The sequence below is a fragment of the Nematolebias whitei genome, chromosome 16 (genome assembly GCF_014905685.2).
Source record: "Nematolebias whitei isolate Nwh7 chromosome 16, NemWhi1, whole genome shotgun sequence".
Classification (NCBI taxonomy): domain Eukaryota; kingdom Metazoa; phylum Chordata; class Actinopteri; order Cyprinodontiformes; family Rivulidae; genus Nematolebias; species Nematolebias whitei.
Genome location: NC_056513.1, coordinates 13,419,597 through 13,445,272, shown reverse-complemented (window position 1 = coordinate 13,445,272; position 25,676 = coordinate 13,419,597). Strand labels below are relative to the sequence as shown.

General features: G+C 39.9%; 2 protein-coding genes across 2 annotated transcripts in view; one reads left to right on the top strand and one right to left on the bottom strand.

The window, feature by feature from the left end:
* Window positions 1-3,640: 3,640 nt before the first annotated feature.
* On the bottom strand, window positions 3,641-16,369 carry sec23b (SEC23 homolog B, coat complex II component). Its single transcript, XM_037690267.1, has 19 exons — window positions 16,205-16,369; window positions 14,419-14,646; window positions 14,148-14,205; window positions 13,923-14,009; window positions 13,288-13,524; window positions 13,016-13,101; window positions 12,773-12,917; window positions 11,745-11,903; window positions 11,490-11,605; window positions 11,282-11,405; window positions 9,789-9,869; window positions 9,585-9,674; window positions 9,277-9,383; window positions 8,057-8,210; window positions 7,811-7,888; window positions 7,026-7,187; window positions 6,805-6,891; window positions 6,432-6,653; window positions 3,641-4,670 (listed from the first exon to the last, which is right to left on the bottom strand). The coding sequence occupies exons 2-19, from the start codon at window positions 14,637-14,639 to the stop codon at window positions 4,581-4,583; spliced, it is 2,304 nt and encodes a 767-aa protein (XP_037546195.1). The 5' UTR covers window positions 14,640-14,646; window positions 16,205-16,369; the 3' UTR covers window positions 3,641-4,580.
* Window positions 16,370-18,825: 2,456 nt separating this feature from the next.
* ccdc85al (coiled-coil domain containing 85A, like) overlaps window positions 18,826-25,676 on the top strand; it is a 45,316-nt gene continuing 38,465 nt past the window's right edge. Inside the window, exons 1-2 of the mRNA XM_037690266.1 lie at window positions 18,826-19,208; window positions 22,138-23,236. Of these exons, the coding sequence (XP_037546194.1) occupies window positions 18,897-19,208; window positions 22,138-23,236 (1,411 nt within the window). The 5' untranslated portion in view covers window positions 18,826-18,896. The remainder of the gene's footprint in view (window positions 19,209-22,137; window positions 23,237-25,676) is intronic.

Below are 25,676 nucleotides of genomic sequence, written 5' to 3'. Positions count from 1 at the left end.
AAACGTGTGTGGGTTTACATGTCGCTTTTTGTATTGTGCACAAGTATCTATGCCTAAAGGGATTACGAGCTGGTGCGTGGCATCTTTTGATTTCCCTTTCAATACATCTGAAGCATATGTGGCTTCAGAGTGGAACATGGCGATGCCTAAGCTTTAGAAAGACAGAACTCATTTGTATTTCAGCAGGAACTTCTGCTTAAAGCTGATAAGAGTAGAATTTGCCTCTTAACACATAGCCCCCGAGGATTAGTCCTTATAATCTGCCATTCACTCATCCTCGAAATCATACTGTCTGCTCTGAAATCAGCTTACAGTGACAGTAGATGTTGAGCGAGTGGTTTTATGATTGCACTTGTGAGCTTTACATCAGAGTGATGAATGAGGAATAAGACAAACGACAATTGTTCGGAGGGGTGGTGTTGCTTCCAAACCGCACTGAGAATGAGCCACCTGCTGCTCGGACAACATGCTGCACAGCCGCATACAATCATTCATCTTTCCAATCGTGCTAAACAGATAAAGCCTCTGCTCACACGTGAGCTAACCGATGCCCGGGGACAGAGTTTTGATTAGATACCAATAAAATTGTCAACTGAGCGCTCTGCAGATCTCATGTTGGTGCACGCTGGATTGGGTGAAAAAAAAGATTTGAACAAACAGAGGAGATTCTTGGTGTGAAGTCTCAAGAATCATTTCAGGATTAAATTTAAATCCTAGCATTTTTTGACGGGATGCATATCGCCGGTCATGCCAGAGTTTTAAATTAAAACCATTTTATGTTGGCGTGGTGTTTTGATCAAACCTGGAAAATAACGTTATCTGAAAACTTGTGCGATATTGACATATCTTGCATCATCTGTTGGCTGTTAGAATGATTGTTGGCTACGACCACGCCGCGTTTTAGCTCAAAATCTGTAAATCGGACTGAGGCCTAGTCTTCTGATTGGTCCGTAGACTTCCTCGGTGGGAGAGGGAGGGAGGGGCAGAGCATCAAAGTTTACAGGGCTTAAGGTGACCTGTCGAGGCCAGTCAGGGAGTTGAATTCAGATAAACAGGATTGTTTTGGCGGCAGCACGGTGGCGCAACTGGTAGAGCTGCTGCCTCTCAGCGAGCAGGTCCCTGGTTCAAACCCCGGTCCAGGGGCCTTTCTGGGTGGAGTTTGCATGTTCTCTCCGTGCATGCGTGGGTTTTCTCCGGGTACTCCGGTTTCCTCCCACAGTCCAAAAACATGCATGTTAGGCTGATTGGTAACTCTAAATTGTCTCTAGGTGTGAGTGAGAGAGTGAATGGTTGTTTGTCTCGTTTGTCTCGATGTGTCCCTGTGATGGACTTGCGACCCGTCCAGGGTGTACCCCGCCCCTCGCACAGTGATTGCTGGACATGGGCACCAGCGACCCCCGTGACCCAAAATGGAATAAGCGGGTAAAGAAAATGGATGGATGGATGGAGGATTGTTTTGGGGGCAGGCAGAACTTTACTGATTATTTCTACCTTGAGTCTGTGTCATTCCTCTCAATTCCATATGAGTTCACTTGCTGTGTCCCCCCTGAAGAAGGGAGTAGCCCCCCCCCAAAAATAAAATAAGGGCAGTAATAATTGATAATTCTGAGATCATACAAATCCCCCATTTTTACAGCCAAAAATGTTAAAACTTACCATAAATGTGGTAAAAATGTAAGGTTTTTACAACGATAAGAGATGAAGGGCGTTGATAGTGATCTCTAACAGTGTATATGTTGTGATGATCCCACGTGCAGCGATTAATTTGAGCCGGATCTTGCCAGAAAAGGATCTGGGAACGCTCTTATTTTGACAGGGTGTCCGGTAACTGCTTGCTTGGATCCGATAACACAGTCTTACTAAAAATGAAGTTATGAACAAATATGATTGCCTTGAATGATTAAACTTATACTCAGTATATTATATACGTATTGCAGTATAATATATATTATACTGCAGTTTACATATGCAGTATATTATACTGCATATGTATGAAAATAATTACATAAACACTGAAAATAATTACATAAACACTCATTTTAAACACAACAGCCTCTTACAAGCTTCTTAATATCCCATACAAGCTGCTTCTTCAAGTAAACATTTCCACTTCTACTCGTAAAAAATCTCCACCCCTAAGAGTCCAAAGTCATAATGCAATTTTACACACACACACACACACACAAACAAAACAAAAAAAAAAAAAAAAAAAAAATATATATATATATATATATATAATTGAACAGCACAACTAAATTGCAAGTCAGTTCAACAGTTTAAGTGGGTCATAATTTTTTTATTTATTTATTAAAAATACAATAGAAATGTGTGATATTTATTATTCGGAGATTGGAGCAGGAACGAGCGAGTGGTAGGGGTGAGTGCAGAGCTAACCTATTCAATTAAATTCAGTTCAGTTTATTTATATAGTGCCAAGCTACAACAGAGGTTGTCTCAAAGCACTGAACAGAAACATTCATATATAAAAATAACAAGTTAACACTATTCATCTAAGCAGCAGACTGTTTTGAATTTAACACCATCACAGAACTCTCATTTTGAGCAAGCATGAAGGCGACAGTGGAAAGGAAAAACTCCCTCATGAAGGAGAAACCTTTAGCAGAACCAGGCTCAGGACAAGAGGCCATCTGCTTCGACCGGCTAGGTTTGAGAGGAACAGGAAGAAGGAACAGATACACAATGGCAGGTCAAGAATCATGTTAAGATAGAAGTAGTATCAAATGAAAAAAAAACTATTCAATTTTAACAATTAATTTAAGGAAATGGGGTAATTTTTTCCTCCAGTAGTCTAAGCCTATAGCAGCAAAACAAGCCAATCCGAACTAAAGGATTTATCAAAAAAAAAAAAAAAAAGTCTTAATCCCAATCTTAAAACTGGACAATGTGTCAGCCTCATGGACAGAAACTGGAAGTTGGTTCCACAAGAGAGGAGCCTGATAACTGAAAGATCTTCCTCCCGTTCTGCTTTTGTAAACTCTAGGAACCGCGAGCAAGCCTGCAGTCTGAAAGTGAAGTGCTCTGTTAGGAAAATATAGAACAATAAGATCTTGAAGCTGAAATGGAGCTAGGTTGTTGAGAGCTTTGTAGGTTAGAAGCAAGATTTTGAATTCTATTCTAGATGTGACAGGGAGCCAATGGAGAGAAACTAAAACTGGAGAGATATGATCTCTCCCACTAACTCCAGTTAAGACTCTGGCAGCAGCATTTTGGATTAACTGAAGACGTTTAACTGAAGCCTGGAGGCTTCACATGTGGAGTCAGACAACGAGCAGGACAGTACATAGATATGTACAATACATATAAACATAGATGTTTAACAACCCGGTAAAATACACCAAAATGCAGAAAATCGCGTCTACTTTATTCAGAATTTTCTGAGGGAGGACCCCCAGACTCCACCAGCCTGCCCGCTATTTGCGTTCTGGCATTGATTGGTTTACAAATTAAGCCCAGTATACGCGTTATGAACATGTGTAAACTAGATATTTGTATATGTATAATCGTAAATGTGTTACCGGAGGAGTTGCATAAAAAGATAAAAGCAATTTTTAAAACAGGAGAAAACAGTTTCTAAAGAAAAGAGGCAGATTAAGAAACACTCTTTAGAACGTTACGCGTGTATTGACTGTTCTTTATTTCTTTTAAGAGTCGTTTCATACTTTTTTATACATGTTCAAAATAAGTCTTATCGATCAGGTTAAAGTATCCGACACTCTGGTGCAAGAACGAACAGACAGTTTCATGCGGGCAGGGCTCAGACAACCGTTATGGTTGTGCTTCGTAGAAAAGTTGGGATTACAAAGACACTTGGGCAGACATCTGGCGCAACGTAGCAGATGGTCCAGTCCAGATGAAACTATAGAATGTCTTATACAGTCCACGCTAAAAATAGATCTTAATGCTTGGTGTTGAAAAACCAAAACACTGTCCAGTTGAGCGGATGCGGTTGACGTCCTTTCCTCAGAACTTGAATCTTCATTATTCAGTAGTTTTCTCAGAAAAAGTCGGTGGCGTAATCCTCGAAAAACATTGTTAGATTAACAAGTCCCCCCATCATTAGGTCCTATTAGCCACGTGAGCATTTACCATAATTTATTTATGACAACAAAAAAAAATCTAAACATTTCATTTTAGCTATAGACAAAGCAAACAAATACAGGCATCTTATTTCACAGCAGCTTCAATCCAGTCTGACGCAGCAGACACACACATGGAAGGACGAGCAAGGAACTAATGTAAATAGATTAATCACTGCGTGTCAGAGGTAAGATCTAGTATAAAACAGGAATTTCATATTGCTTACATGTACAGAGTCTACTGCCAGATTCTGCATAAATAAATTCTTAATGACAAAACATGTTACAAGTATTTTCATGTGTGCACAACTCCTGACTCTTGTACTCTGTACCTTGCAAATATCACAAGTCAAGGCAGACAACGTAAAAACAGATTAAGCACATACAGTAGACTGGAAATTTGGCTTTTTTACAAAAAAAAATATGGGAAATGTTGTAGGGTCCTAGTAGGCTGTACTCCTTTGATGTTGTGGCGTAACAGATCTACGTGGAGCTGGAAACAGCCAGTTTCTTCAAGTGATCCATGAAGACTTGTAAGCTGACATCATCAGTGAGGATCGGGGCTCCTGACTCCTACAGTGATAAAAACAACACACTTTAGTTTTCAAACAAATCTGTTCACAAGCTCTAAGATCACTTATGAAACATTCACACTATTGTGATCCATTTTTCTCCTGGACGTTTTTCAGCATCTTTCTCGTTCCACAATTTTTGTACTATTTCAACAAATCGTAAATCAAAACGTTCAGCTCATTCGGGACAAAGGTGCTATGATTTTTGGTATTGGTGCAACTTTAGCTTTTTGAAATATTTAGCCTTTTCTGACACTTTTTTCCTCATAGAAAATGAATTGAGCTCATTTTACATCCTTCAAATCTTTAGATCCGTTTACAACCTTTTGCAGCTCCTTTCACATTTGGTTCTGGTTCAGCTTCTTTCAGCTTCCTTCTGCAAATTTAAACTTTTTTTCAGCTACTTTCAGCTGTTTTATGCTCCTTTCAGATTCTTTCTATTAACTACAATATTTTTGTGCTTCTTCTAACATGTTTCTGCTAATTTCAGCTTATTATGCTAATTTCAGCTTACTTTTGCACGTTTCAGCTTTTTCTGCCATTTCAGCTGCTATATACAGGTAGCTGTTTTTATGCTAATTTTAGCTTTTTTGACTAAATCTAGTTTTTTTGCACTCATTTCAACTTTTTTCTCAGCCTAATTCAGCAAAAATGTGCTCTCTCCACTGCCTTCTGGTAACTTGCTGTTCTAGCTGTTTTTCAGCAGTTTTTTTTTGCTAATTTCAGCTTATTCCGGATAAGTTCCACTTTTTTGTGCTCATTTCTGCTTCTTTCAGTCTAATTGGGTAAACGTGTTTGTCCTGTTTTTTCTGCTAATTTCAGCTTGTTCTACCTTTTCAGCTATATTTTTTAGCAAATTTCCGAAGTTTTCAGATAAATTCACGCTTTCTTTGTAATTTCTGCTACTTTCCGCTTAATTTAACTTCTTTCCACTAATTTCAGCTTGTTATGCTCCTTTCAGCTGCATGAACCACTGCATTACAGGTTTTAAATTGAAAGGATTTCAGCTCATGTAGTCATTTAATACTATTTATCTTTCATTTATTGAACTACATTATCACAGTGCAGTTACCTCTCAGTATATTAAGTTTAGCTCATCCAAACAGCCAAAACACCTTGTTATTGTTAAAATAATAATTGTTCTCTTTATTGGTTGAACGCAGCGTCAGTTTAATCCCTGGATCATCGTTGGATTGGATGGATTTAAACTCCCCACCCTCCCATTTTTAGATAACGGAAATGGAGGAAAGAGACCTTTAATCCCTCCTGCCCCAACAAATTTTAAGACCTTTGAGTTAAGCATTTAGGACCAACTTACACATTTTGTTTATGAATTTAAGACAGTTTAAGGCCTTAACTTTAGATACATGAATTAAAAAAGTTATGACTTTTTAAAGGATGCGCAAACTCCCTGAGCTTAATGCCGTTTTATTTTAGATTTTAATCTTCCATTTATAGTCAAAGGTCAACTAATCCCTAAACCAGTGTTCCCAGACAGACGGGCATCTTTTGAGACGGCAGATCTGATTGTTTTTCTTCCCACATTTTAAGCAGTTCTAGGAATTTTTAAGGTTTTGTTTTATTAAATATATATTTATATTTGTATAAGGTTATGAAATCTCTGTAGGTTCTTGTTTTGCTGAAGCAACAAGAAAGACAATTGAATTTTATAAGACAGCATCCAAAATGACACTAAAGTCACATGAGGAATCTAAATAAAACAAAATAAAAAAAAATAAAAATAAACATTTTGCAGCTGTACCTGTCCCCATGCGTAGAGGTTGTTGTGGGTCTGTGATGGGTTGACTTTGGAGAGCAGGAAGCGAGCCTGTGAGCCTCCGTGCTCGGTGTCGACGTACCGAGGCATGGGGAAGCGCGTCTGCAGGATCTCCTGAGCGTCATCCAGAGGAGCCTGGAGCAGCTGCTTGAAATTCTCATACTCTGCCATTTCCTGGTAGCCTGCCTTTCTCCACTGAGCTATGGTCTGAAATGAAAACAAAAGATGTCCACTTTAACAAGCACTGATCTGCCTTGGGTAGAAACAAACAAAACATCTGCTAGAAACAAACAACGTTTGTAAAACTTAGGTTTCTAAAGTTAGACAAATTGTACTCGTTTATAATCTAGTGTCTCACCTCTCCGTGGTAAATAACCAGCTGGAAGAAAGTGTCCATGAGCAGGATTCGATCCGGCAGTATGCTGCTGCTGTCCAGGAGCACGGGCTGTGGGGAGCAAACCACACATTTACAGTTTACAACGCTTCTGCATCAAAACACTCGCTTCAAGAACGGCTCCGCTGCTCTGCTACCAGCTGGACGCGACACGGAGAGCAGCGTGAGGGGGGAACGAGGCTGACCTCTGGTGGTCCGTAGAAGGAGTACGAGTAGAGGATCGGCTGGATCATGATCAGGGACTGGGTCAGGTCCTGTCTCACAAAGTGGTGCCTGTAATAGGAGGACTCGTCTGGACTGTTGTTGAACACTTGCAGGAACGGCGACCGACGAAGGTGGAACATAAACTGTAGGCGGGAGAGAAAACCGGTAATTAGATGAGAAACAAAACAAACAGAGAACAAAATATTAAATTAACGGTGCCACTTTACAATAAGGCTCCCCTTAAAGACTGCTAGTAAATAATTTATAGATATGTTATTAATTCCTTTATAAACACTTTATAAATCATTAATATATGCTCATTATGCATTCATTAAGGGTGACAGAGACAAAACTGACCAGTTTCTTGCCAAATCTGTTCACCTATACATTTCATCTACAGTTGTTATATTAAACATATATTAGTTGTAGATACTTAAAATGATAAAGTACAATATTACATGCTAAAGAAATAGATTTACAAATGCTTATTGTGCTTACAAGGTAGTAACTTAGTGTGAAATGTTTCATATAACAACTCTAGATTAAATATATAGGTGAACAGATTTGGCAAGAAACTGGTCAGTTTTGTCTCTGTCACCCTTAATTAATGCGTAATAAGCAGTTCTTAATGATTTCTAAAGTGTTAATAGAGGAATTAATAACGTAGCAGTTTATAAGAGAAGCCTTATTGTAAAGTGGTACCAAATTACCTTTAAACAAAAAGGTTCTGTTTATGATTTATATTTCCACTAGAGGGCAGGTTTACCTGCGGGTAGAGGGACAAGGACTCCGACAGTTTGAAGGAAGTTGGATCGTCTTTGTTGAACTGGCCGAACTTCTGACACTGAAACGATGGGCGGTGAGACATCGTTTAAATACTGAACATACCAAACACAACCCTAATTATTATGAAAATCAATAACGTTGATTGCTAAAACATATCACTGTCAGCTAGGTACTGCCATTGTTGCCTCAAAACAAACTGGCACTGGTGCTTTGGGCTGCCACTCACCAGGCGGATGAGCTGCCTGTCAAGCCAGCGCAGAACGTCTGGTCCCTCCTCCGACTCTGCCCGGAAGACGCCCAGGCGAGCCATGAGCACCGCGGCTGCCTCTTGGTCAAACGACGATTCAATGTGCTGAATCTGAGACTGAGCGTCTGCCCAGCTTTAGTTCAGAGAAACAAACAAAAAAGGACAAATGAGACAAAGGACAGTGGAAACAGGAGAGGCGAGCGTGGGTGCGGTGAGATGACGCGCAGAGAATTCAAGCTTTGATGGCACTGATTTGTAGATATGCAAATCTTTTGTGTGAATATTATGTATTGTGTGTCAGCTTCAAGTGACTGATGCTCATAATTTACATTCCAGTGCGCGGATATTTTCCACTCGGTCAACGAGTTTGTGAAGAACATACCAGGCTGACACTTGACAGATCCACCTGACCTGGTATTCAGTCGTCAGAAGTAATCAGACTGCACTCGGATAACCCTCTAATTACAGGTGTGGAATTAAAAACATGCTCACTCGGAGCATCTTCTAAGGTTGTCTGAACCCTTTTATCTGCGGTGGTCTGAATACAATCAACCGTGAGCCTCGATCAGGAGGATGCAGGTAAAGGTTTATGGATGCTCATCGCTGCTGATGTTAAATTAACGTTTAACGCCGAGTGACTGTCTGTGAGGGCTGATCAACATTATAAAATCACTTCCTGTACACTGCCCGCTGCAGATCTTCACGACCGGGGCTTCAATGAAACATCTGGGTAAGCCTGTGTGAACGTCTGCCTCGTCTTCGTGTGTGGCTCTTTTTAAGTTCCAACTGAACTGACGTGACCTTTAGAGCGAAACAGCTGATGATGGTGGATTTTTTACAAGTACAAATATCCCGTCTTTACTGAGCTTTTTTTTTAAAATTTATTTCTTCCACATCACATCCGTTATGGAAATAAGCTCACCCATAAAGAACTACAAAAGAAGCGACTCAAATGGACTGTTGTCAAAAGATTATAGTTCAGATGTCTGGATTATTTTTTAGAAACATGAAAAAGTGCCGCTCAGCTGACAGACCACTGTGCGACTTGGCTGTGTATGTATCTGCGTACAGAACTGATGTCCAGCCAAGCTGCTCATTTGTAATCGACTCAGTCAAGACAAATATAAAGTGATGTTCTGAACTACATTTTGTTCCATCTTTAATCCTTACACGCAGACACAATGAAATCAGAGCCTTACTTCCGGGCGATGGTGGTGACCCGTATCCTCTTCTGCGTGTTGGAGTGCTGGTACTGGGTGATAAATTGGATCGCCCCTCGGCCTCCCTGGGGAATTGGTGCATTGTGCTACAGAGAAAAAAACAAAACAATTATTCCTTTCTTGCATGTTTAACAAACCGCCTCTCGCTGCAGGAAGAACACAACAAGCCACTGTTTTAGTAAAATAGCAGCATTATTCTCAGTCGCAGCTACAGCTCTGTTTGGGTGTCACTCTAAGTATGCACTCAGCACGCCTTTGCAATCTTGTGATCTAAAAACCGGATTTACCTGATTCACAACTTCAAAGTAAATGCCCAAAGTTGTGGAGGGGTTGAGACCGCACACTTTCCACTGGCTTGTGCCACCAATACCCATCTCCTACACGAAACAAAGAGCACATTGTGGTAAACACCAGCGAATGGATAGTTCTCACGTTACATTCAGGAGCGTACGGAATCCGAGCTCCCCGGTGTCGTATGTGGAGTGACTTACGTTCTCAGAAACACAGGCTCCCTTGGAGTGGAGAGAAACACTTGGTCCAATGGCTCCACATACCTTCAGCTCTCTTGAGGTCTAAAACACAAAATGTCTCAGTAAGTCTTAAAAACTCATTTATAAGAGACACAGGTTTATATTATAAGCATCAACATAATTTCATGTGACTGGGCAGAACAGTGAAATTATTTATTGTGCGAATGTTTGTGAATCATTCACACTGTTGTGATCCAGTTTTCTTCTGTACGTTTTTCTGCGTGATTCTCGTTCCACAATTTTTGAACTATTTCAACAAATCATAAACCAAAACATTCAGCTCGTTCAGGAGAAGGGTGCTAAGACTTCTGGTATCGGTGCATCTTTAGCTTTTTGAAATATTTAGCCTTTTCTGCCACTTTGTTCCTCATATAAAATGAATTAAGCTCATTTCACATCCTTTAAATCTTTAGATCTGTTTACTTTTTACTGCTCCTTTCACATTTTGTTCTGGTTTAGATTCTTTTAGCTTCCTTATGTAAATTTAAACTTTTTTTCAGCTACTTTCAGTTAATTTCAGCTGTTTTGTGCTCCTTTCAGATTTTTTTCTCCCAACTATAACATTTTTGTGCGTCTTCCAACTTCTTTCTGCTAATATCAGCTTTTTATGCTCCTTTCAGCTTATTTCTGCAGGTTTCAGCTTTTGCTACTATTTCAGCTACTATATAGCAATTTTATGCAAATTTATGCTTTTTCAATAATTCCATATCTTTTGCACTCATTTAAACTTTTTTCAGCCTAATTCATGAAAAATGTGCTCTCTCCATTTCCTTCTGTGTATTTTCAGCTTATTTCAGCTTTTTAGCTACTTTTAAGCTTTTTTGTTGTTGTTGCTAATTTCAGCTTTTTCAGATAATTTCCACGTTTTCTGTTTATTTCAGCCTAATTTGGAAAATGTGTTCTTTCTGGTTTCTTCTACTAATTTATGCTTGCTCTATATTTCAGCTAGCTTTTTAGTATTTTAGCTAATTTCAGCTGTTTTCTGATAAATTCAAGCTTTTCTTGTTAATTTCTGTTACTTTCAGCCTAATTAACTTTTTTATGCTAATTTCAGGTTGTTATGCTCATTTTAGTTTTTTTCTGCTAGTTTCAGCTTTTTCTGCTACTTCAGCTAATTTTAGCTTTTTCAGCTAATTCCACTTAATTTTTTTAAAGCTCATTTCAGCAACTTCTGTTTCTTTCTGGTAGTTTAAGCTTCTTTCTGCCTTTTCAGCTACTTTTTGTTACTTTCATATTTTTTAGCTAATTTTTGTGATCATTTCTGCTTAACAGTATTTAAATCTAATTCAATAAATATGTGTTCTTTCTGCTTTCTTCTGCTAATTTAGGCTTTTTATTCCATTTCAGCTACAATTCAGCATTTTTGTGTGTTAATTTCAGCTGTTTGTAGCAAGTTCTTTAGCAATAAGCATTCACATTACATTTTCACAGGAAATGCAATTTCTCTAGTTTACCTTGACTTCTAGGACGCCTCCAAACGCCATGCGGAAGTCTCCATTGTAGTCCTTACTAAAAACTCTCTGGAAGGTTTGTTTGAACAGAGACGTGTTGAAAGAGTCTCCCATCACGATGTGTCCCCTGAAACATAAAATGTTACAAAACTTGTTAGAACTTCAAAGAGAACCACACTTGCAACAAACTAAAGCACAAGTTCTGACGTACCCTGTGAGATTGGACAAACACTTCATCTCCAGCAGTCCAGTCTGGTCTAGAGCGCAGGCATAGATGTCAACACTGTGGCCGTTTGCTGCAGACCGGTTGGCCAAGGCTTCAAAATACTGTGGACAACAAAACAAGTTAGATTCGTTTCATGTATTTTCTGAAGCGTTCCTGTCAATACATTCCTCATGGAATACTTTTTTAATTTCAAACACAAGTACAAGTACACAGATTTACAGATTGTTCCGTGAAATCTACCTTAGTAGATTTCTTCAAATGCCTTGCGTTGTCCTTCTGAATGTCATGCCAAGAGCGGATGGGGGTTTTCAACTCGTCTCCCACCACCATGCCTGGTCCCTGGGTGGGCGGCCCGCCAATGAAAAGCATCACACGAGCCCCCGTGTTTGGGAATGTCCCCTGAGGAAAAAGAGCAGGAGTTGGATTTCAGTGACCAGACTTTTTATTACGTTTGGTGCATCATAAACAGATGAACAAAAGCCTCTGTTCATTTTTTATGAACATTGTGGTTGGTCAAGAACACAACTTCAATATTTAATAACCATGTCAAAAATTAAAAATGCAATTTTAAGAAAGTTGTTTATTTGATTTTAGCCCCACTTGAAATACTTTTCATCATAGCAGTGTTTTTCTGCACATCTGAAAAAGAAACCAGTTTTAACCCAGTGTACACTAATCTGATGAAACTAATCCGAAGGGCAAGTCTCTCAATCTGAACCGACAACAGCCAAATCCAAAGTGCAAGAGTCTGGAAAAGTCCACGACGGGACGAAGCATTTGGCGAAGAGCCACATAGAGCAGCTGCAACAAGCATGTTAATATGATTTAACTTTATGATACGCTCTACCCAAACAGTGACGAAGTGCTGAAACCTTCGTTTCGCAGCTCGTTTCATGTGTAAGACACAAGTCAGTGAACGTGGAGTCACTGAAAGAACAAAAGTCTGGGCACATCTCCCATCGACTAAGCTGGAGAATGATCTCTTGCAGTTATATAACCACAGATTATGAGAAGAAGAGGAGAGAGGATAATAATGACGGGGGCTGTAGACAGAAGGCAAACAGGAACTAGCCTTTGAACCGTCAGCACAAACCTGCTGCTGATATCAGGCAGTGAGGAACTTTCTGAACATGTGGCATGGGTGGATTGAAGAGGCTAAAGTTCAAGTGACTACAAAACATCTCAAATGACTCATATGCTAATTGAAGTGTTCTGAGAAAGCATTTTCACATTCCAGCATTACTGTATCAGATTTGTGTTTGTTGTACCTCCAGAAGGCCGACAGCAACAGACAGTGCGACACCGGTGGAGCGGAGAGGCCTTTTGCCCTGAGGGACAGGCCAGGGATCTTTCTGAAGCTCTCCAAGCAAGTCTGTCAGATTCATATCCACAAGATGCACGGGCTGAAGGAACCTGGATGATCAATCAAAGTGCTTTAAGTACACAAACTGCTGAAAGCAGTTTTTGAAAGTACTATTGATCATCTAGTGGGAAGTGGTCTTTAGCCATACTTGCAAGAGGCAGCGGCGGCGTCCTGAGGAGCCACAGGACGACCTTGCTGTCCTGAAGCTGCCGGCTTCGTCAAACCAAGCATCTCCTGGGGGGGATAAAGAAAAAATAAGCTCCTCGTTTCACAGAGTACAAAACCATTTGCAAGCAGTTTTGTTCCCTCAGCATGGACTTCCCAGTCTATTCAGTTGAATTAAATATCACGCTAAATGTTTTCTTGAGATCCCAGCATGCTCACAAATCTTCTGCCCTTTTTGAAAAGCCCTGGACTGACCTGGATCTGTTTGGAGGAGAGGTCCTTGGTGCCCCTGAACACGTAGCTCTTGGCGATCCCCTCACAGCTGAGCTCATGAACCTGAACCATGCGTCCGAATGTGATGAGGCCCACCAGCGCGTTGGGCGGTAGCAGGCTCAGGGACATCTGCAGGGACTCCTTGAGGGCCTGGAGGTCCTCTTCTTCCAAACATGTGTCCACGACATACAGGAAGATGAGAGGGGCTGCGGGCCCCCGCTGTAAAGAAACAAAGAAAGATTCATTTACACTAGAATCATTTCAAACGTGATAAATATACACGGAGATTAAACAAATTTTAATTTCGCTGTCTGCAAGCTGAAAATGTTTGGTTGCAAATCAAAAAGCTAAAAACTGTTGAACATAATTTCCTGACTATAAAAAGGTGTCATTTAATCATCAGTAACTTTTTAAATAATAAATTGAACTTATGGCTAATATTAATGCATCAACTTCATTAGACTTCAACTCAGTAGCAAAATTTAAACAATTTGATGGATTTAAATCTACATATAAAACTGTACCTCTCACCAATGGGATTTATTAATACTCTTTATGCAGAATATATTTAGTACAATAAGTATCTGGGTGAGATAAAAGTGGAGACAGGCATTTACCTGTACTATGTACTCAATGGTAGAAAATTGAGGCATGAGTTCAGCTGGTTGGTTCACGTCTGATATGCCTGCATAGGAGGGCGGAAACTGCACAAACACAAAGATTCAGCTGAAGCAATCTAATACAGGAATGTAGACGAGCCACAGTGAAATGAGAAACTTTAAATGCGTTTCGACAGCTAGAAATTAGAGGAAAAAAATAAAAACCATTGTCGTCGTACTTACAGGATTTCTCTGGAAGCAGAAGTTGCACGCCCATATTTTGGCTCTGAAGTCAACTTGACTGTAAAAGAAGAATAAAAATGTTTGCTTTAAAACTGTCATGTATAAAACTGACTTACAGTGTCGTGTATAATGAGTTACAACTTAGCATCTTGTAAAAAAAAAGTACTGGAAATGTTCAATCTAACTAGCTAACCAATAAGTAAATCAACAATAAAAAACTGATTTTTGGCAACGAACTGCGTAAAACTTTTTAAAACTTTTTAAAACTTACCAAAGTGGGTTGAGCACAGCTTTGCAGTTCGCCCGGCTGCACACGACTGGCTCATACTGAACAGGTGGCAGGTTCGGCCTTTCCTTTAGAGGTGTAAAGAGGCAAGAGACTGGAACCACTAATCTAGTGGCTTCCAGACGGCTGGAGGGCCAAAGGTTCCAGCTGAACCTCACACCATCTCTGTCCTCGTTCTGTTGGATGAACTCCTGGTAGGTCGACATCACCGATCTTCAGCAAAATAAATAAATAAATAAACAAATAGTGAGGCAATCAGTTCAGTAGAACCAACTTCGCTGCTCCAAACTTCCTACGGTTCTCTCTCTTCACTCTACCTGCTCTCTCCTTATAACTACAGTGAACGTCTCCTTTTTATACATGCAACGTTTTTTTTGTGTGTGCTAATTTAAGACGGGGCTGACGCACACATAAGGCGTCAGAAAACCTGTTCACCAAGTTTTCATGACGAGGAAAGCAGATGAAAGAATTCCCAAAATGAATGAGTAGGTGCGCCCAAACCTTTGATCAGTACAGTATTTATATTTATTTTAGGCTATTCCTTTTTTAAACATTAGCGACACCCTATGCAAAGCATCACTGTGGCAGCGGTATCACTTTTACCAGGGGACACCGATCGTGCAAATTTCAGAAGCATTTTAAAACGCATAGAAAAACAAGCAGACTAACTTTAGGACATTTTGAGAATAAAATAGTCTAAAGTAGGTTCCCAAACTAAAAAGATGTGTGGCCCTAACTGTTGCATGCTGAAGTGTACTAACAATGCTGATAAGCTACAAAGTATATCAATAATTATATCAATGAAGGAGGTTGAGGTTCCAAGTTATAGGTCTTTCGATAGGAGCATTCAAAGCTGAAGTTTGAACCGATAAAAGGTTTTGAAATGTTCTTGTAAAACTCAACAAACCTTCGACCAAAAAAAAAAGTACTCTATTGATAGTGTAGAAAACAATGCAGGCATTGACGTAATGCATAAAAATAGAAATACTACAAGCAGATTAGAGGTTTAAAAATAATGTAGAATGTTAAACAAAGTTAAAAAAGGTACACAGCTTATATGTATTCACTTCCTTGTCTAAATGCTTCAGCTGTTTGTAAAGGATCAAAAACTGGAACTGAAAATCTTGAAGACATGACACAAACTTTGCTCTGACATGTGTCAGCTTTTTCAGTCTGACCCAATAAAACCAGAACTTACACACAGAAAAAATATATTTACCCTGTTCCATGTCTTATATTTCAGTTTATGTTATGAAAAAAGTTTTTTTTTTGGTGGGGATTATTTAACAGTTTTGCCAAATCACTTATAAAGTAATCCTTTTAACCCTGATCCTTACGAGATGTCAGCTTAAGTTGAAGAACATACTGTGAAATAAATAAATTAAAAAACAAAGAAGGGCTTCTCTTTGCCCTGGGAAAGTACGGGGAAACACAAAAAAAACGTTCCTGTTCGGGGTAAAAGTAAGAACTTGCACACACTCGATCAATAAAATGAGCTACAAGCCACGTACATCAACCCTGATCCAGACTCTGGTGACAGGGACCACAATTTAAGGTTTGGTCTCATCCATTCGTACGAGATAGTAGTTCTATCCATTAAACTTCAAAACATTGAAATATTAAAATAGTACAACACGTCTTGATGCTTAAGCTAACGCCACCTTCGCGGATGAGCTAGGCTACCGGAATGTAGCATTAACCCACTTCCCGTCAAATGGAAGCTATAAAAAAAAAGGGGCGACCTACTTATTTTAAGACAAAATTACCTTACCTTTTATATCAGGTTGGCTTCAAGGATAAACCGCAGCTTAACAGACTGTCGTGTTCGAGATGAATTACAGCATTTGGAGTTAAAAACAGGCAAACGTAAATGACAGAAAGACGTCTTTCAGCCGGCCGGTTTCTCACTTTACTAGAGCGACGTGTTACTCTGCCTATTGGTTGAGCTTGTTTGACGTCATGCACGCGTGCGGGGCCTTCTGGGAAGTGTAGTTCAGCAGTTTTTGCCTACATATACAGTACTGTATGGAAGGTGTGTTGTTATTTTTTTTTATTTTTTATTATATAAGTTATTTCCCCCCATGGGTAAACGTTTTATCAATTTTATTGAAACTTGCACAAAGGATCTCTGCGTGAATGACTCGGAGCCAATATTCAATTCAATTTCAATTCAAGCTTTAGGTTATTCTCATTGAGGCGCGAGGACTCATTTACAAGAGAAACTTGCTTTAAACAAAGAACACAGATGGCAGCAGCAGTAGAGAATAATAAAAAAAAAGCATATAAAATAAAAAGTAAATGGAAGAAATTATATAAAAAAACGAAACAAAAACAGCTACATTATAGAGCAATTATAAAATACTAAATACAGGAACATGTCTGCATTGTTTTTTGCCATGAACTTAGCAGTTGCTTAAAGTTAGTCAAGGTCAAGAGCTTCAGATCTGGTATTCCAGGATACAGGAGCGGAGTAGGAGAAGGCCCTATTGCCTATTCGGTCTGCACTAATGTCACTGCAAGTAATTATGAGAGTGCACGCTGTAGCTGCACTCATGAAGTGACATGTAGGAGAAATACGAAGGCAACCGACCAAGAAGTGATTTAAAGATGAAAATGTACCAGTGTGAGATCCATTTTCAAGATGAGTGCCACAGCCGGACTTCAGGAAACAATAAATGGCTATAATTCAATAAATTTACTATGTTGCCCTTAAATTTGGTGTGGTAGCTAAGGCTGATGTCCAACACATAAAGTGAGGTCTTTGGTTAAAATGCTGTCATTAACTTTTTGGTGCAAACTCTGTTTGTTAGCTAAATATCTCATAGGCCTAACATAGTGGACAGATTCAAATGAAACTTCCAGGAAATCATCTGTGTATGTACATTATAAATAATTAACTTTTGGAGTCAGTCCAATTCAAGATGGACTCCACAGTCCACAGACCTTAGAAAATACAAAATGGCCATAATTCAGTCAAATATTGTCCAGATTGCTCCAGATCCAGAATATGTATTCCAAGTGCTAATATTCACACATTTTTTTTCTTAAATTTTTAACTTTTAGTGTCAATCTTGTTTGTCTTTCAGAAAGTAATTATTGGATATACATCTGAAACTTGTTAACTATGGGAGTGGATCCAGCTCAAGATGACCACCTTAGCCAACTGATATTAGCCACCACGAAAAATTAATATTCAGCTAAAATTTGATGTGGAGTCACAACACTTTTACTCTGAGCGTGACATTATTGTATGAGATTGTTCAAAGCAGTATTTTCAAGATTTGATCAAAAGCGCTCTTTCTCACCAAATAAATGATGTCAGTTTAAAATTGACACGATAAACATTTATTCAAGAAATGCTACACTTTACAGTAAGTTAGGCCTAACTTTAGTAAAGCACTTAGTATAGCCTATATTAGTGAGAGCAGCAGGGATGCTATATATATATATATATATATATATATATATATATATATATATATATATGCAAATATAACATCACACAAAATGACACCAGATTTTAGAGACAAATGTTACTTTTTCATTATTAAAAGTTGGATAGGAAAACTAATATTTTTTTCCTCTTTTATACTAGATTACTTGTTGGAATCTGGAGTTTAAAGCTATTAATGAATACAAAAAAGCAAATAAAATGTTTAGTTTTTTGGGGGCCTCCTGTTCCAATGAGCATTTGATGTTTATTTTTTATGAACATGGAGGTAAGTTTAATTCTGTAGATAAATTTGTCTTCGTTAAAACACTTTGAGGTTCAAGTGTTGTTTTCGTTTGTCTTTTAAAGGTCAGTGTTTGTGCTGCTGGACTGTTCGTGATCATGATCTCGAACTTTGGGTTTCTGACAAGTGAGTGGGAATAAAACCTAAGAGAACAGACCTTTATTTCAAATTCAAATAGAAAAATAGACCAGGGTCTTCTTGCAGCTGGATCCTTATGGCAGCTTGGAGTTTTTTTAAAAAAAAAAAAGCTTATTTAAAAAAAAAACATGAGATAATCTTCAGTTTTCACTGAAGACTGCTTTGGCTGAACTCCGCCGTTAGGGGGCGCTGCAGCAGAGGTGTAGTTCTACAGAGAGGCGAACCTCGGGAGGGAGAAAGCAGTTAAAGAGAGGAGGAGAGAAAGGCAGAGCGGTTCCCTCTCCGTGTGCGCCCCCCGTGCACAGATTCCTCTCTCCCCTCTCTGCTCCGAGCACCGGGCGTGTTTCTGCTGGAGCTTTTCTCACTTTCAAACCAAGTGGATTTGGAGTCTGCACCAGGACCGCACCTCTCCTCCCGCTCGGCTCCGAGGATGATGCAGTGATACAGAACGCGCAGCATCCTCTCCTCCCTGCCCGGCACCGTCAGCTGTTGCTCTACGCCAGAGTGGAGGAGTGGAGAGCAGCAGAAAGGCCGAACTATGCCTCTGGTTTCCGAGCGGTAACCGATCCTTAAAGTCGACGGGGGACGCGGATGCGCGCAGAGCTCGGAACCGAACCTCCACGTGTTTTCAGCCTGTCTATCGGTGCCGGTGTAGCTGTGCCAATGGATAAGGCAGCTTCACCACCCCAGCTCCAGCTGTCCATAGCGAAGACAGAAAGTCCAGCTGAGGACATCTCCGGACTGAGCGACGAGGAGATGCTGAAGTGGACCAAGGAGGACCTGGTGCGCCGGCTCAGGCGCTCCGAGGCCGACAAGATGAGCGTGATCCTGGACCACGGGAACCTCATCCGAGAGGTCAACCGCAGCCTCCAGCTGCACCTAAACGAGATCAGGGGGCTGAAGGTGAGGGCGCGCGCACCGGGGAAGGATGAGATCATCAGTTTTGGAGCGCACCTGAGAACGCGCACAGTGCCAGGATGCTCTGCGTGAGATTAGATCCTGCAGAAGTTTAGTGTGGCTTTGTGTAGGTAGGCCTGAGGCAAACCTGCAGGCAGAACTGTTCAATCTGCTGAGAACTTTATTAGAATGATGCTTTCGAGCAAAATCAACAAGTGCTAATTCAGCTGATTTAGATTCAACCAAGCTGCAGTTCATTTAGGTGCAGACATGTGTTGTTGCACAGATTAAAATGATTCATAAACACTAAACATAAAGGCAAAACACATAAAATATAGAAAACAGATTGATCACACGTCTGCTCACCTAAATGTCATTACATTTCAATTGTTACTAGATAATTTTATTTTCTGCAAAAATGAATGCTGAATGATTTTGCTAAAATGTGCCAAAGAAGCCGAAACTGAGACTTTAAAACAACAACAACAACAGCAAAAGCAGAACAATAGCTAAAAGCTAAAATAAGCAAAACTCTAGCTTAAGGGTAAAATAAGAAAAACATTAACGTTAGCTAAAAGCTAAAGTTTAAAATGGTAGGGAAAAAGCTAAATTGTAGCTAGAAGTGAATTGTTAGAAATGGATAGCTAAAAACAGGAAAAACATTGAAAGCTAAAAACAACTTAGAGGGTAGGAAAAGCTAAAATTAGCAAAAGACTAGCAAAAGGCTAAAAGTAGCAAATGATAACAAAAAGCTAAAAGAACAGGGCAGTAGCTGAAAGATAAATGTAGCAAATCACTTGTTAAAAACAACAAAATATCAGCTAAAAGAAGCAGTGGGCTAGCTAATAATAACAAAAAGCTAAAAAATAGCTAAATGTTGCCTAAAATGTAGAAAAGAGCTTGTTAAAAAGCTCAAATTAGCAAAATAAGACAGAAATAGAGGAAGCAAAACTATAAAATTAATATATCTTTCAGGAGTAATTATTCATTCATTCTTTTTTTATTTATTTATTTTTATTAAAGAACAATGTTCTTGAAGGAATTGAAGAGACCTTAATTATTCTACTGAGGAAAATATTCATAAAGTTAAATGTATAAAAAGCAAAAGTCAGAGCATTCATCAACCTGAATGAGCCGAACATTTTGATATGCAGTATAAAAAGCTAAAAATAGCAGAAAATATTCAGAAGTTGTTCGATATCAAGAAATTTACGGTGATAAAAAAAGAAAAACAGCAAATCAATAGTAAGAATGCGGAACCAGCTTTTGCACGCATGCAAAATAAAAACAACAAACAACAAAAATGGCTTCTTAAAATGACAGAGAGGATTTAGCTGATTGATTAAATGCATTTATTACACTTGGAACCAAAAAAAAATTTCTAGCCTTTCGTTTCGACCAGATAAGGGAAAAACAAATTGTTCCTTTTAAGGGTTGTTGTTTCAGGCTAAAAGTGATGTTTATAAATGTGTTGCTCCAATATTAACGATGAAGACCTGTGCTTGGTATCCAGACCTCCATCTGTCTGCCTGCACAGGCCTCTGAAAATCCCTCCACATAAACCGCTGGATGTTTGTTTCCAGTTTAAATGCAGTTTGACTGGAGATCAATTAGCACTTGATTGTTTTTCTTTAGCAACTTTTACGTTCTCCTTCTCTACTGTGGCTGTCTCTGTGTTTACAGTTAAAGTTGCCTGAGGTAGCCCAGCAGCACGTTGGGATCATTTGCCTCACTCGGAGACCTCGTCACCTCTAGCCATTCAAACGGCTAATTACAGTGAAAAAAGCTGCAGGGTTTGACAGGGAGGGGAGGCGAGGGAGGCTTTACGGGAGAGATAAATGGAAGGAAATGGGAGTTTTTTTGGAATCAGAATCAGCTTTATTGTCATTGCACCCAAGCACAACGGAATTACATTTCAGTACAGCCCGTCCGAGTTAAACATAAACAAACAGACATGGGGGAGACGGAGGTGTCTGAGGCTGCGGCCTCGTGGGAAGAGCTGCCCTTTTCGTTTAAATGAGAAAAAGAGAAACACAAGGGAAGGGGAGGTATTAAAAAATAACAATTTCTCACACTTTGTCCTAGATGGGACACAGCTGTGAAAGATGCAAAAACAAAAAAACAACTCTCAGAAACAGCAACATACTGATGACATCATAATAGGTGCACGAGGAAGGCCGAGGTAGTTTGGAGGTGATGAAGTTGTGTTTAATGTTAGTGTCATTTATTTTATTATTTGTAATTTTGTTTTATTTGACGGATTAGTAAAGCCCATGTTTTTCAATAAGTAATCAAACTGTCCTTTCAGGAAAAAAACAGAGAGGTTAGGATTTCATTTTATTTTGACTGCAAATAACATTTGACATATATTTGACATTTAGAAAATTCAAAACTGATCATGAATGTAAAAATTTATCCGAGAAGCACCAGTCATGTTTTTGCCCATGACTTGCTGTATGTTGGCAAAATATCTCATGAACCACTGGACGGAATTCAGTGAAACATTTTGAAAATCTTTGAATCTAAAACTGATTTACGTTTGGATTAAACTCAACTCAAGATGGCCTCGACAGCTACGCGACCTTGCCAACACAAAAATGGCTCTAATTCAGTCAGTTTGGCAGATATTAGATTATCTTTGGTGTTGTTAGTCAATCTCAACAGATGCTCTTAATTCCAATGGAGTTCGAGAGATTTCATGATTTTGCACAAAATTGCACATAACGTCATTTACAAGGTTTGACCAAAAAAGTTATAACCATTTGTTACCAGCATGAAGAACTTAGATAAAAACTCTGACATTAAAAAGGTAGCCATTGTGCACTTCTTCAATGAATGCTAAGCATTTATCACATTTTGCTATTACTGTTTGTCATGGATTATACCTTCTCCCAGTGTGGCTCAGTTGAACTCATAATCCCTTTCCTTTTCTCAGGACATCAATCAGAAGCTGCAGGAGGACAATCGAGAGCTGCGGGACCTGTGCTGCTTCTTAGACGACGACCGTCAGAAAGGGAAGCGTGTGTCCAGGGAGTGGCAGCGCCTCGGACGTTACAGCGCCAGCATCATGCGCAAGGAGGTGACCCTTTACCTCCAGAAGCTCAAGGAACTGGAGCTCCGACAGGAAGAGGTGATCCGGGAGAATCAGGAGCTGAAGGAGCTCTGCCTGCTGTTGGATGACGAGAAGGGGGTGGTGGGTGGTGGAGTGGGTGGGGGCGGAAGTGGTGGTGGAGGGGTTGCAGGGACGGGAGGGTGCCGTAACTCAATAGACAGCCAGAACAGCTTGCTGCTGGTGCCGGGGCAAGGGTTGCTGATGAGAGACGTAGGGGACGGGAGCAGCACCTCCAGCGCGGGGAGTGCTGACAGCTCTGACCATCCCCACCACAAGCAGGCTCACCTGGCTGCAGGAGTGGGAGGGGTGATCAGTGCTGTGGAAAAGGGGAGTCCTGAACTTTTGCACAAACCCAGGTGTAGTAGCATCAGTGGAATCGTGGGTGTAATTGTTGGAGACAGGGAGGTATCCAGTCCTGATCACCCAGCTGGGCGCCACCGAAGCACGAGCCTGGAGTATCCATACACGCTTCCCCAGCTGTCCCGGCCCCGCTGTGGCTCCATATCTGTTCCCGACCACAGTCGAGTCATGCGGGGCCTGAGTCCAGAGAAATACGGACGGAACATAGGCCATCGTAGTCCAGAACAACACCCCAAGCACCATAGCTCCGATCTCGTACTGGGTCAAAGGCAGAATTTCCTGGGCCAAGGAGGCAGCGGGGAGCTCTATCAAAAGTACCAGAGGAGCAGCATCAGCACTACAGGCTGTGGGAGCCCTGAACTCCGGCATGCACATTTAGGAACTGGTGAGCATCACGAAAAGAGCTGCATGATGCAAGGTGGCAGCCCCGAAACACATCGACACCAGTACAGTATGAGTCCCGACCACGGGAAGTTTGGCAGTCCTGTGAGAGACGGGCAGAGGAGACTGGCTGGAGACGAGCTGTCACCTCATCATCGGACCATCTACAACGGCATGAATGGTAGGTGTGCGTTTGTGGTCCTGTGACATTACAGCTGGAAGCCGCAGAGAAATAAAACGATCAGGCTTTTCCTTGGAAGTATTTCCTTAAATACTTTAAAAGGGATAATCTATCGTTAAAAGGCTAGCAGAGTAATTTTTGACCTCTTCTCAACTTTTGAAGGACTGATATATTCGTTGAACTCAGCAGCATCAACACGAACAGTTTATCTTAATGCAAGAGCCACAAGCTAAACAAACATGCACAAGTGTAGAGGCTTAATATTAGCTAATGTAACGGTCTTTCTCACTGGTTGCTTGTTTTTAAGAAACTGTTTTATAAGCCCAAAAAAGGCACACTTTTGACTAGCTATTAGCCTAGCCTGGATAAATGGTAAATGGCCTGTACTTATATAGCACCTTTCTATCTTAAGACACTCAAAGCACTTTACACTACAATCTGTGCCCTCATTTACCCATTCATACAGCACTCTACTAGATCTCAACAAAGCTAATTGAACAGACTTGCGTCTTTCTCCATACTCCATGCTCAGCGACTGACTTCACTACTGAGAAGGTACTAATTATTCTAGAGCAAGTGTACATTTTTATGTTGGTTTCAAGCATCATGACGAAAAGCTAACAGGAAGACCCAGCTTGCTGATAGAAAAAAAAAATACAACAAAATAAATGTATGAGGGGATGAGACAGACCTAGCGGCCCAATCTGTTTGACCTTGAAAACAGCTTAATTGTAGGATGTCATCAGCCTTGGAGAACAACTGTTCTCAACTTCTTGTTTTTCTTTGGGCTGCTCCTTTCTTCATGGGTTGCCACATTGAGTGAACTCACATGAAAGATTTTAGCAGTGGTGGAGAAAGTACTCAAGCACTGTACTTAAGTAAAAGTACAAATAAACAGACAAAAATGTACTCCAGTAAAAGTAAAAGTACCACATGAACGTTTTTACTTAAGTAAAAGTAAGTGCTTTCTTTTAAAAATACTTAAAGCATTAAAAGTAAAAGTACTTGCTGTATGTATTACCTAATACACTGGTCTACAATAGCATTAAGTGTGCCTGCCATATGTATATTTTCTGCAATACATTAATAGTGTTGAGCCATTTTAATGAAGAATGCTGCAGATAAAACATGTTTTTATTGTGTTTACTCTGAGACACAATTCACACTTGGACTTGTGATTCTGTGCGTCAGAATTTCAGGGATGACATGCAGAGTTAAATACCATTAAGCAAAATAAGAACGAGGAATGATTTTACCTTTGTAAGTTTTTATTTAATACAAATCAAAACCAATGTGTCATTTTAACTGCATTAAACACGTTTAAGTAAAAGTTGTCTGTCTGAAAAAAGGAGCATTAGACCTAACAAAGGAATAGACTCTGATCATTTCAAATCCAGTTTGTCATCAACTCTAGTTAAAATACTGTCTAGTCGACCTTGTAATAGGTCAACAGTGAACATTTTAACTTCCTGACACCATTTTCAAAACTTGGACCTGAGTTGGAGACATCTCTTGTCTCATGTCCTAACATCCCATGAACTGACACATTTCAATATTGCAGGAAGAATTTCTTGTTCAAGTCCAGAAGAAGCTGGTTTTCAAAGGTTTTTGAGTCCAGTCTGGCTCTTTTTCTAGAGAGAATCTGTTCTGCTGTAATGAATAGTCTTCCAGTAATCTTTCAATAAGGCCATGGGTGGTGCATATTTTCTGGCTGACTCTTCACAGTGGAATCCATTTTGGGTGTGTTAGTGGTGCTGTGGGTGCTCCCAGCTTAATGACATATATACTAGAATATAGGTCACTGGCCCAGCTCTTCTTGAAGGCGGGTCTAACGTTACCTGCCCACTTTTCAGTGATTCAGTGGACCAACTCCCCTCTCTCCATTGGTTACTTTCAAACAAACAAACAAACAAACAAACAAACAAACAAACAAACAAACGTAACGTGAATGTAATGTGTAACGCAACACATTATAGAAACGTAGTGTAGTAGAAAGTATAGATACTTAATGTAAAACATAGTGGAGTAAAAGTCGAAAATACCAACATTCAACTCTACTTAAGTCAAGTACAGATATATGAAAAATGTACTTAAGTACAGTAACGAAGTACTTGTACTCAGTTACATGCCACCACTGGATTTTTGTTACTATTTTATGCCAGATGCACTTCCTGAGGCAACATGGGCTCAAACCTGAAGCCTCAGGACTACCAGATTGCGGCACTCACCACTGAACTACCGTAACCCCGTTTCTTCTTAAAACATTTAAAAGATTAGTTGGACATAACAGTATTAGGATTCTCTTACTTGACTGAAAGAAGTCAATCTCCTTATTCTGGCTGTGGTGAAAAGCACAACATTGTTGATCTTTGTTAGCTTCTTAAGAAGAATGCCTCAAAAAGTTTAGAAATGTATGTTACAAGTTGAAAATATTACATTT